At 40.9% G+C, this 13331-nt stretch overlaps 1 protein-coding gene across 1 annotated transcript in view; it reads left to right on the top strand.

Moving 5' to 3' along the window:
- The first annotated feature begins 2440 nt into the window (after positions 1–2440).
- The window catches only part of unc5b (unc-5 netrin receptor B), a 132762-nt gene continuing 121871 nt past the window's right edge, over positions 2441–13331 (top strand). Inside the window, exon 1 of the mRNA XM_041789001.1 lies at positions 2441–2528. Within this exon, the coding sequence (XP_041644935.1) occupies positions 2441–2528 (88 nt within the window). The remainder of the gene's footprint in view (positions 2529–13331) is intronic.

Below are 13331 nucleotides of genomic sequence, written 5' to 3'. Positions count from 1 at the left end.
TACCATAATCCCACCGCCACAATGGGCCACTCGATTCACAACGTTGACATTAGCAAACCGCTCACCCACATGACACCGTACACGCTGTCTGCCATCTGCCCTGTACAGTGAAAACCGGGATTCCTCCACGAAGAGAACACCTCTTCAAAACATCATGGAATGTCAGCATTTGCCCACTCAAGTCGGTTACGATAACGAACTGCAGTCAGGTCAAGACCCAGACCCACAGATGAGCTTCCCTGAGATGGTTTCTGACAGTTTGTGCAGAAATTCTTTGGTTATGCAAACCGATCGTTGCAGCAGCGGTCCGGGTGGCTGGTCTCAGACGATCTTGGAGGTGAGGTTGCTGGATGTGGAGGTCCTGGGCTGGTGTGGTTACACGTGGACTGCGATTGTGAGGCCAGTTGGATGTACTGCCAAATTCTCTGAAACGCCTTTGGAGACGGCTTATGGTAGAGAAATGAACATTCAGTTCACGGGTAACAGCTCTGGTGGACATTCCTGCAGTCAGCATTCCAATTGTATGCTCCCTCAAAACTTGCGACGTCTGTGGCATTGTGCTGTGAGGTAAAACTACACATTTTAGAGTGGCCTTTTATTGTGGCCAGCCTAAGGCACACCTGTGCAATAATCATGCTGTCTAATCAACATCTTGATATGCCACACCTGTGAGGCAGATGGATTATCTTGGCAAAGGAGAAGTGCTTACAAACACAGATTTAGACAAATTTGTGAACAATTATAGGCCTTTTGTGTACATAGAAAAAGTCTTAGATCTTTGAGTTAAGCTCATGAAAAATGGGAGCAAAAACAAAAGTGCTGAGTTTATATTTTTGTTCAGTGTAAATTTCGCAGGTCAGGTCGCTAACTTTTATCTTTTGATACCAAAACCAATGCTGCTGAGCTAGCTTTTGCTTAAGCATTATGAGCTTTATCAAACTAAAAGTTAACGTACCTATGTTAACTATGTAGGTACACAGCTCATAGCTTAAGCTAAGATAGCTACCTTAGCTTTAGTAAACATAGCATGAGCTAACACAGTTTCGTTAACTTTGATTTAGCGACAAAGCTGCATAACCTACATAGCTTATGTACGTAATATAGCTTCCTTAGCTTTGATTTAACAATTTAGCTACATAACCTAAGTATCGTATGTAGGTAACATCCGTTCATTAGCTTTGATTTGGCAACGTAGTTACATAACCTGCATAGCTTATGTAAGTAACACAGGTTTATTAGCTTTATCCTTAGCTACATCAGCTGTGTTCAAGTGTTTTTGCAAAGAACAAACTTTTTTCCTGTAAGCTGTTTAGTCGACTATTAAACATTTTGTAATTTGGTTTTGCAGGTCACCTCTTTTTTTTTTTTTTTTTTTTTTTTTACTTTGAACATTTGGTATCTTAACTTTTACTTTAATCTGTACCCTAACTGGAAGTTTAATCCAATTTTATTTTGAAAGTTTTTGTGTATTTTTGTGTTTTTTTTTTTATGGAGGCTGTTCCTTGAAAGAAATTGCAAAACTTTACTGTTCTGGTTTGCCAAATGTCTCATTTTACCCAACAGATAGACAGACTGGCAGGCTGACAGACAGACAGATTGATAGATAGTTTTGCAGTGATAACATAAACTCACAAAATGAATCCTGCTGTGTCCTTTGTGCGCTCTAGGCTCCGGGTTTTCTATCTCTCCCCTCCCATCTATTTCCTCCTCGCTGCTCCTACTTTACCTTCACTTGTTCAGCCTTCACTCTGAGAGGAGGAGGAGGGTGGTATGTGATTGGCCAGGCGGGGACTGGTAGTCCGGAGGCTGGCATTGTGCTTCTCGTTCATCCCCGTGTTCTTGTTTACACCTCTCGGACCGGGGACGAGTTAAGACACCCGGGAGGACGGAGCAGAGCCCGGGATTCAGTCTGCAGAAGACGCGCCTACCTGACAGCATCTCCCTGCGGTACTTATTCTGCAAGTTTCTCTTCCCCTTGGAGTGAGACTCTGCTTCTCTTCATTTCTTTCACCAAGAGCAGAAATGCGTCAAACTTTTTGGTGACTTTACGCGGCAGCTCTGCGCTCATGGCTGCCAGTCAAGCGGCTTGTAGGCGCTGCTGGGATTGATATCTATCAGGAATTGTCCCGCGAGATTTTTCCTTTTTTTATTCACTGGGTGTGATATCTTCGAACCAGGTCAAACTTTGGAAATTACACCCTTTCCCTGTCTCTCGGATGTTAAAGCGCTGATCGGTGATGGATGTGTTTTGAGCGTTACAATCTGTTTGCGTCAAGAGTGAGTAATTTACAAAAAACTACTACTTCTCGCATCAGTTACTGGACTATTTTCTCACTTTCCGTGAAGACTGTTGGAAAGGAGCCACTCGTTGTGCCTCTTTCACCGCAGGTTACGCTGCGTGGACAACCAGGGACGTTTCGCAGCGGCGTAGCCGGGAAAGATGCTCTCTGTTCGGGTGCTGCGTGAGCCATGCCGCGCTCCTCTGGTTCTTCTCCTCCTGGTTGGGGGATATGTCGTGTCTGCCACTGGTAAGTTTATGAGTTTTTGGATGTTATCTTTGGGAAGAATGTGGTATTTAAAAAGACATATTCGTGCGCAAAATATGCACAAAAGTCTCGTTTAATTGAACTTTGCAGACATGAATAAAACACTCAGTTGTCCTTTTCCTTGGATCAAGCTTTAAAGACACGCCAAACATTCAATTTTGGTTCATGGGAATTAAAAAGCAATATATGGGAATATTTAGGGCAGGGGGATATGGAGCAAAAATCCCATCCGGATGATTTTTTGCTGAATAAAGGTACACTTTATATCTGGATATGTATATTTTTTGTTTTCTGCTTCAAAGTCAGATCTTAGTCAGGTCTATATAAGCCAAATGTGATTGGCAGCTCCACAATGTAAACATATACTCAGAAAATAAATACACCATTGAATAAAAATGGTGCACAAATAAAATTAGATCAATAAAACCCCAATTTTAAGATTGTAAATACATTATTCTGTAGTCTTCTGTTAGTTTTTCTTACTGTTAACAGCCTTTTTGCAGAGCACTAGACCTGCTATCTCAATAGAATCAACTTTATTGGCTTAAACCATATTGCCACATCATATATTTGTTATAAAAATATGCCAGTATATCTTAAAAACTTGATATATTGCCCAGCCCTACTAGATTGTCCTTTTTTCTTTGTGTCAAGCCTCAAAGACCCACCAGGCTCCAACTTTCTGTCCATGGGAATTCAAAAACAATGTCTTGGATTATATTGCATACCTATAACAGTGCAGAGGTCTGAGGTCTCCTGCTGATCTGCACTTTTTTCACCCACAGCAGAGTCTCCAGTCTTACAGTAGCAAGATCCGAGCTCAGAGCTCTCTTTTCTACTTGGAGCGGAAAAATCAAACTCCCCCGGTGTGCAGGGAGTAATTAAGGTTTTGCTCCATGCCTCCTCGGCCTCTCCAGAAAAGAAAATGCTTTGTGAAAAGTAAGACAGAGCTGGAAGAGCTTCGGGGAAAGATATTCTTTTAAAGAAAAATATTTCAGAATCTAAATTTAGGTGCTCTTGTTCACGGCTTTGGTGTACAAGTTGTTGAAGAAATAGTGGAATCTCTCAGTCAGGCATTAATCATTTGTTGGTTTTTTAATCTTTATTTTATCAGACATGGTTTCTGAGTGTGAACAGAGCAGGCTTTGATCAGTGGATGGATGCCTTCAAAGACTAATGGAGATGAAATCACTCTGCAGGTCAGTGTTTGGGAGCTGATGGGACAAAATCCTGGACACCAAGGTGACACTGCCCATCTCCAGTGTTACATTAATGATTAAACTCAGCGTGCCCTGGTGGTATTCGTGCCTGGAGTTTTTGCTCCCCTCCCTTTTGCCAGATCAGATTGAAAACAGAAATCTGAGGGTTTAGTGGATTGTGGATTAAGCTCCATTTACAGTACAAAAAAAGAACAATGCAGACAACTGCTGCAAGAAATAGATCCGCCATCTGGTGAAGAAGTCCAAATTCTACTTAATGACAGAACCAATGATTGGCTGTCTGGGATGGTGGACATTTCTTTCACGAAGGCCAATAAGAGCCGCTGTCACACCTCCCAGGGTTCTGGCGAATGTGTGAGTGAGAGTGTGTATTGTTCACTGAACAGGCAGAGCAGAAAAGCAGCTTACGTTTATTAAAATTGTGGACCATTCTGAAATCCTTGCATGAGAAATGAGAAACATTGATATAAAAACAGCTGAGGATTGAAGGGAGGATAGAGGACACCAGTGGGACGAAGCACAGACAGTACGTTCATCTGCAGTTAGCAAAAGTGGAATTACTGTTTTATTTTGACTGAAACTGGACTTTTCAAATGTTTTTAAGACCATCTGTAATCATGCTGAATAGATTCTAGAGATCACTTTACTTTTGCATTTGTACACCTTAACTGGAGTGGGAATTCTGCACATGCTCCAAAGCTTCCCTGCTGGACTTTGGCTCAGAAACTGAACATCATAAATACCATAAGTCACTAATAATGTGTGATACTGGATTTTTGCTGATATCCGTACAAAGAGAGGCTGAGTCAAGCAGAGCTGAGAGAGGAAGTAGACGGTCTGGTTGTTGTTTTTACATTCGGGGCTTCATTCATAATGTTCAGAACTCACAGGCCCAGTCCACACGGAGACGAAAACAATATATTGCCGTTTTGTTTTAAAAACATTTTCCGTAAAGACTGGATAGTTTCAGGAAATATCCGCGTAGGCACGGAACCACTGAACGACTGAAACCCACTATTGTTGTTTTGGCCGGACCTGCGCAGGTGTCTTAAGAGAGCTACGCTGTGTGTGACGTAATCGTTTCAAGAAAGATGCGGTTGGCCATCCACACGGAGACAAAACAGTAGTCGTTTATGGATTTGTGCACTCTGGGAGCCGTTTTCAAAAAGTATCATTTACAGTCACCCAAAACGCTGTTACCGTGTGGATGAAACGCCGATATGGAAAGAAACTTTTGCATATACTCCTGAATCTGTCTCCGTGTGGACGGGGCCACAGTAAGCTCTTCTTGAGTGTGTGGTGCCCTAGTCATCCACCTATACTTAGTACTGCAGTTATACCATTACTAGCTGATGTATGATTTATTCCAGGGTTGGAGCCAAAAGAGTTAAATATCTGGGGCTTAGCCCAAACTTAAAAGGGTCTGGAAACATGAAACCAAGATTTTTTTTGCCTATTAGGCAGTCATACGCCCTATTTTCAAGCCATCTGAAACACAAATGAAGATTTAAAGTGCCACTAAATCTATCTAAAGAATAAAAATCTCAATGTGCCTTATATCACAACGTTTCAGGATGATGTGATTGAGTCTGTATCATCTTATCTTGGATTCTTGAGTGATGATTCTTTGACTTTTAAGCTTTATATTGGGCGACTTGTAAAAAAGTTAAACTTATCTACTTCTATGCTGCTGATTGGTTATGGTGATGTTCTGTACATGCATGCTTCTTCTCAATGCCTTAAATCTTTGGCTACCTAGGCACTGAGGTCTGTTGGCCTTCTCTGACCACTCGTCAGCTAAATCGCTGGAATGTCCTTATTTATAAGGCTGTACTTAATCTGCTTTCATCTTATTTGTGTGATTTTATTCATGTGAAAAGTGCTGAAAGCTACAGTCATTGCTCTGTGACTCAGTCACACATTTACTTTTGCTATTATTTCCAAAGTCCATCTTGAAACAGGTAAAAGGAGTTTAAGGTATGCTGCCCCTGCAGCTGGAATCTGCTTCAGGAGACCTTCTGTCTTGAGGAACTGGTCTCTTTAAACCTTTTAAAAGGTAGATTGAAGGCATTAGAGAAAGACGTATCAGGTTGTGGATTTTTGACTGATGACCTTCTGCTCTGTGACTCAGGAGTTGTTTTTATTTGTGATTATATTTGCTCTGTTTTTTATGTCTCTGTCTTTGTTAAATGTGCTGCTGCTTGTTTTGGCAAGGACACTCTTGTAAATGAGATTTTTCATGAGATTTTCCTGATTAAGAAAAAAATACATATTTACAGTGGTACAGTTCCACTTAACAAGACATCCTTTATAACCCAGACCATTTTTGAAATCTAACTGTTCTCAGTGTCCTCATGTGAAACCAGCATGTGGAAGATCAGTAATTTTAACAGAAAAATGGCAGATGTCTTTTTCCTAAAGTTAATCAGCATAGTTAAGGAAGGTATTGTTTTTAAGTCTAAGATTGGCACTATTGGTTTGGGGAAAAAAAAATAGGATGCAAAATATTATATACAAGTTAAAGTTTGAGGATAAATAAATTGACAAATTTCAGTCCTTAAAACACACTCGATAGTGTAAAGAATGATGACTAAAGAAAGGTCTGCTGGTCCAGCATAAACTCTATTGTTTTATATGCTCATGCAGCCAAAATTTACAGCTGATCTAGGCAGATTTAAATATTGGCTGATTTTTCAGGTCTGCTGAAACTGATAATGCTGATAATATGATGCACCCCTAATAAGAAGTAACCGTGCTTTCAGAAACAGGTTTATATATGAAAATGCAGAAAAAGTTCATATTTATTGTGATGTTAGAAGTCCCTTTTACACTGCATTGTCAATATATGGTGTTGGAAGTTAGAAAAGACTGTTCCATTTTTTCATTTTGGCTACAAGAATGGCATTTTCTAGTGTGATCCATTTCTATGTTACCATCCATTTCCTGTGATTAAAATTGTCGAAAGACAAAATCATGGTTGAAATTGAAACTGAGTTAATTACCCACCTCTAGGCATACTTTTACACCTCACAGACATTTTCCTTTTTTGTATTTATTTATTTATTTATTTTTTTGCTCCTATTATGATAGGACAGCTGAAGACAAACACCAAACATTAGTGGGATGCGACTCTAACCTCCGCTCCACTAACAGAGCCTAATTGGCACTGGACAGCTCACAGACATAAAAACAACTTTACCTTCACCTCAGTCAGGACTGCTCCCGTATACTTTTCCTTTTTTTTTGCTGCAACTGTAAGGCAGGCCATGACCAGCAGCAGCTGAAGATTTCGATTGTCTTCCATGTTTGTTTATCTCCAGAAGTTTGATTTGAAAATGGTCCAGTGTGTGAGACATACTGTTGACTATAAATCTGTCATATCATTGCGTGCATATTGGGAGAGCAGGAGTCCTGTTAAATATCCTAATCAAGCTATAACTGACTTAACCGTGTGCACATAAGCATATTGAGTCTGCCCTAGTAAAGTTTTCCGTCTGGAGGAAAGTGAGGTAGAGATATATTTAGGCGAATGCATGATGAGACAGACAGATTGCATTTATCTTCCCTCCCATTGTGTGTACCTTTCCCTCAGATCCCTCCTGTCTGAGTCTCTGGCTGCTTTGTGGATGTGCTGAGCTCACATTTCTGCTGTGGTGCTCCTCTTTCTGTGTTGACATACACATTAATTACCCAGACTGCCAGGAACACTTGTCTGGAGTAGCAGCCCCGCTGTCCACTGTCGCTCTGTGTCATTATTAATGACTTCATCAGAATCAGAAAACAGACATACGGGAAGTAATTGTGACACTTCGGGATTAAATGAAGGGGAGCGGGTCCCCAGACTGGGTACTGAAGAGGGGGGGCAGGAGACCAGCATGCAGACTGGGAGGTCAAACAGGAGGAAAGCGAGGGTGAAAGTAGAGAAGTCGCAGTCGAGTGTTTAGAGTTAGCGAGCGTAGCATGTCAGACACTCCCATAGAGAGCTGGATGAATAGTGACACTCTTCTCGGAAGTGCTGTCTCGATTGTGTTAAGTGTGGGAATCCTGAAAAACAGAGCAGCAGCCACAAAAGGACTCAGCTTCTAATGTTTTATATGAGCTAAGCTTGGAGAACTTCCAGAATTTAAATCTTGAGTTGACCTATCTATATCCATAACAGAACAGAAATAGTAGAGATGCCCTAGATGACTGGAAATGTATTATCACTGTCAGATTTTTATTGAAATAACATGAATCAGAATTTACTCTTGTAGTCACCAATCTGAGGTGTCTGTGGTTGAGTGGAACACTGCTGTGGGCTTTTTTATGTAGGCTTTTAAAAAGAGATGCATGATATTGTAGATATGATATTGATATCTGAAGATACAAACATTTTGTGGATATTCACAACGGATATATCAGCTGTACATATCAGATGTACAGACGTACACTACAAATAAGATTGAGGGGTTTGAGGGAGGACCAACAGACCTTTGTCAACTAAAGTCTTGTCTTTTTGTTAACTTTTAAATGTTCTAATTTTTTAAGGTGAACTTCCCAGAATAATAAGGATATTAATTGAAGCATGCCATTCAAAAAGCACTAAACATATCATTTATGAATTATACAAAGGCTTTACATGAATGAATACAAATACACAAGATAGCATTAGGCACTTACACTAGGCTGTTGGGGGATCACCAGAGTGACTCTGTGACTGTTGAGTGATCACCAGAGTGACTCTGTGACTGTGGAGTGATCACCAGAGTGACTGTGTGACTGTTGAGTGATCACCAGAGTGACTCTGTGACTGTTGGGTGATCACCAGAGTGACTCTGTGACTGTTGAGTTATCACCAGAGTGACTCTGTGACTGTTGGGTGATCACCAGAGTGACTCTGTGACTGTGGAGTGATCACCAGAGTGACTCTGTGACTGTGGAGTGATCACCAGAGTGACTCTGTGACTGTTGGGTGATCACCAGAGTGACTCTGTGACTGTGGAGTGATCACCAGAGTGACTCTGTGACTGTTGGGTGATCACCAGAGTGACTCTGTGACTGTGGAGTGATCACCAGAGTGACTCTGTGACTGTGGAGTGATCACCAGAGTGACTCTGTGACTGTTGGGTGATCACCAGAGTGACTCTGACTGTGGAGTGATCACCAGAGTGACTCTGTGACTGTTGGGTGAAATTCAAGCAGCAACCTCCGGTCCTGAAAAATGAAGCCAATGCGGAAGTGCAAAAAATTGCAGTACCATGAGTGCCCACTTGAGTGCTGGCAGCAGGAACACGGTGTCCCGTACACAACACATGTTTAAAAAAAAAAGTTTTTTACCCTAGAAATAAACTGGTTTACAGCCTGGTTAAAAAACCCAAATGTGTCTCATTATCTAATGTCTTTATGTCCTCTCACTGTACGTGGGGTTAATTTTGTACCACAATCGTTTCGATTACATTGAGGAAAAACCTCAATGCGCACTGATTGGCATGTCTCATTTGATTGACAGATAGCTTGACAGGAAGAAGCTACCTTTCTGTCAAGCACAATGCTAGCTAGCTAGATAACAGGAAGTCGAGTTAGTGGGCGGGCCACTAGGTTGATCCAAAGTTGGGTTGAGTTTTTTTTGTTGTTGTTGTTTGTTTTTCTTAATTTATTTTTGGGCCTTTATTTTTGCCATTATTTGAAAGAGGAAGGACAGTGGATAGACTCGGAAACAGGCTGCCTGTGTACATGGGTAGCGCCTTAAACCACTTGTCCACCTGCACGCCCAGCGATTTCAATATGGAAGTGACCACCGATTGGCTTCAAGAGCTGTTTGAGTCCACCTATTGTAAGCAGACGGCTGACGTCACACAGGGTTTGTCCAATTCTTTTTACAGTCTATGGTGAAAGTGAACATTTATTGGATTACTGTAGGAGGTTCTCGAACACTACAGTGCTAAGTAAACTGACCAGCCAATAAACCTGTTGCATATCAAAACACAACTATCATTGGTAGTGGTATCAGCTGATGTTCCTCATAGATGATATATAGGCAGCAAAAACTTAATCAGGATGTCACTGAAGTCTAGAAGACCTCTGCTAATATTTGGTAATTACTTGTTATTAATGACCAAAAAAAGCAGACTTACTCCAGCACACTGTCCTAATTGTGAAATAAAGTACATTGGCTATGTTTTGATTTCAAAACTGAAACATATTTGTGAAACTAAGCCAGTATAACCTCCTCTAGTCTTGGCCTGTTGGTTAGAAACTCAAACATATCTCATACACCTTTATGAGACACCAAAAAGACTTGTTGGTATTTACCAAGCTGTGAGTTTCAAAGGGCCACCGCTGCTCCCTTTCTGTCTAAATAATGACTGAAGGTATTTAGTTTTGGTACTTTGAGATAGTATGGATCATTACAATAACTGAGAGTGCTTTGTTTTGAGACACCTGGAACAGAAAAGTATGGAAGTGTTTGCCTTAATACGAGCTAGGAAAGAGGAATATTTGTTGCTGCACTCTATAGTTTGACTAAGGGGACTCTGTAATTTTCCCAGAGCTAAAGTATGAATTTTAGATGCATGAAAAGAAAGGAATGTGACAACAAAGCTAACCTCAAACAAACACCAAAGGAGATTTGGCTTCAAAGACGCTCAACAGATTGAGACGTCAGATTAGATTAAAGTGTCTCTGAAACATGTAGTCATAACAAGAATGCTGCCTGGCTGTTGCATCTGCAGAGACGTGGACAGGTGGTTGGACACAATGATAAATAAGAAGACAGACATCCCTCTTTGGGCCAGGCCACAGGCCACACTAGTTCCTCAGGCGAGTCCTGCTGGCACACCAGACCGGGGCCACATTCTGTCCCGGAGCAGTGCATTAGTTTTATGGCTGTCAGGCGGCAGGGGATGTATCGCTGGCCAGCCGCTGCCCTCTCTGCTGTATTATTCATATGTGCAAAGTGGTCTTTGTTAATATTTAAAATGTGCTTATGATGCTCAAATTCTTGACAACAGAGACAGCAAAGGAGAAAGAAGTGGGAGGAGGAACAGCTGCTCGGCTCTCATTGGTGTAACTGACCCCGATGGCTGCAGGGGGGCAGTGAAGGGTTTTAGGGTACCAATAGGCGTTTATGGACTTGATAAAAGAGTTGGAGCGAGCGTTCCAATTGCAGCTGGGAGGGCCGCTGCAGAGGATGTGGGTGAACCAAACAAGGAGAGAGGTTACGCAGGGTAATGCCGTCCTCCTGAAAGTGAAGAGAAAAAAAGGAAACTGAGAAGATGGAAGAGAAATGAATCTGAGAGAGACACATTGAGATAGATTGATCTCAGGGCATGGCTTTTAAATATCCTTTATGAGAAAAGAGCAGAGAAGAAAACTCCGTAGCAGTGGCATTCAAGCGTCATTAAACCTCCGGCACAGGCCGCACAATGAGGCGATAAGCGAGCGGAGAAATAGGTGGGAAAGAACGTGAGGATGCAAGCGATGTGCAGCCGCATCAGAAGCAGGAGAAATAGGTGGTTAAGAGGTAAGGATGTTGTCGAGGACGGAAAGTGAAAAAGAGACACACAAATCCACCCGGGGATGTTTTTATTAAGGCTCTTATCGATGGAGAGAGCTCACAGTATTAAGAGTAGACATGTTTAATGCTTTGCCAATACTGTGCATGTTAGACCTGACCATAAATCTGCAGCAAACAGCGAGGGCTCTGGAGGAGGGTAGAAAAGCAGAGAGGTAAATGGAAGAGGGAGCTGACGCTGAGGAATTATTAGCAGAACAAAGTTCCTGTAGAGATTGGCAGACCTGGGATGAATCTAGATTAAATCACAGGTCATTATGGCAGACATGGGGAATTTAAAATTTATGTAATGATTTAATCAATACCCACCAACTAATTCACAATGTTAGTTATTTCAACCGCAGTGATTTATTGGGTTTTTGAAATATGTTTATTAATTTTAAAATGACACATGGAGTGAGACGGTTTTGTTTATGTCAAAGTTTATGATGATGTAGATTAAAAAGATGCAAACGCTCAGTAAAAAGAAAAAAGTGGAATAAACATTTTGAAATTGAGTATAGGTGCATTTATGTTATAAGTAAAATTAAAATAATGTTGCACTATAGTGGATATTTGCTTAAATCTGATACGCCGATATTTACAGATTTAATGTTTTAATGTTTGAATGTTTTACATAACTAAAAAATTCAGTCCTTTAAACACAATTTAAGGTTTAAGGATGAAAAAGAAACAGAGTTTTTTTTCTTAAAACACACTTTAAAGTTAAAAAATAAGGATGAATAAAAAAAGAGAACTTACATAGGTCTGTTAGTCCAGCCTAAAACTCAACTAATTTATTAGTATATAAGGACAAATTTTACAGCTGATATATGCTGATATTCACTGTCAAAATATCGGCTGTAAATGTCAGCAGAAATTTTGATATCTGCCGATACCGATATCAGGCCGATGATAATGTGCATCCCTAATTGATATCTGTTCAATACCGCAGCAAGAAAAATAGAAATCTTGGACACATTATGCAGCACAATGCCCAGTAAAGCAACTACAAATGACTGTTAACGGAAAGTAACTGTAATTTGCTGAGGGTTATGGGTATATGATAATGCAATGTAAAATTTACAGCACATTACTGTGTTTTTTGACATGTCAGTAAGCATTTCTACAGTAGAGCACTACTGTAGTGTGCTTTTGCTTTTTTTCAGATTAAGCATCAGTTGTTTTACATTTTTTCTATCTTTTTATTAATAAACAACATGTCAAGAATGCAAATCAGACTCTTAAAGTTGTCCTTTGTAAAATGACCATTTGTGACATGTTACCAGGGCTTGACATTAACTTTTTTGCACACTGGCCACCGTGGCCACTTGTTTTTGAACAGTTATTAGTCACTAAGCATTTCCACTAGCCACAGTTTTGTTGTTGGGAAACTACATGCTGTATTCCATATTGGGAATGTCTGGTATGAGATGAAACACATGCTCCATTTCCCTCTTTAGTGGGTATTTAGTTCATACCAATATTAAAACACTGCCTGTTAATGCAGCTGGTTTCATCTAATTCTCATTCAGACAAATCTTCACCAAAGAATGCTGAGGTTGTGACGGTGATAAATTCCACCAGCCAAAGTGGCAAGTTGGAGTCAATCTGGTACCTGCCACAGCTAAAATCCACCTGCATTTGGCTAGTTGGCAGGTGTAAATGTCAAGCCCTGCATGTTACCTGTAAAAAATCTCCAAAAGTCTTTTACTGACATGACCAGTAGCTACAGGTGGTCACTTGCAGCAGCTGGCAGTTTTTTTGTTTTTTGATAAACCGAGTGTATAGCATTGGTTCAGGTGGCCACAGAGTTAAGAGCTGATCTCACCTAGGCCCTCATCAGCTGCTCAGCCAATTTGCACGCTACTGGCTAATCGCTCTCCTGCTGGCTTATCTCAACTGGCTTTGCTCTGCCACTCCCTCTGCAAGCTCCTGTTCCAATCCTCCTCCACCCCAGCTCCTCCTTCATTCTGCTTTAACCAGTTTAATTTTGTCGTCACTGGTGGCTGCTCTGCTCTGGGTTTTTTGCTG

The sequence above is a fragment of the Cheilinus undulatus genome, linkage group 6 (assembly GCF_018320785.1).
Source record: "Cheilinus undulatus linkage group 6, ASM1832078v1, whole genome shotgun sequence".
NCBI lineage: Eukaryota > Metazoa > Chordata > Actinopteri > Labriformes > Labridae > Cheilinus > Cheilinus undulatus.
This window is presented reverse-complemented; position numbering and strand designations above follow the sequence as displayed.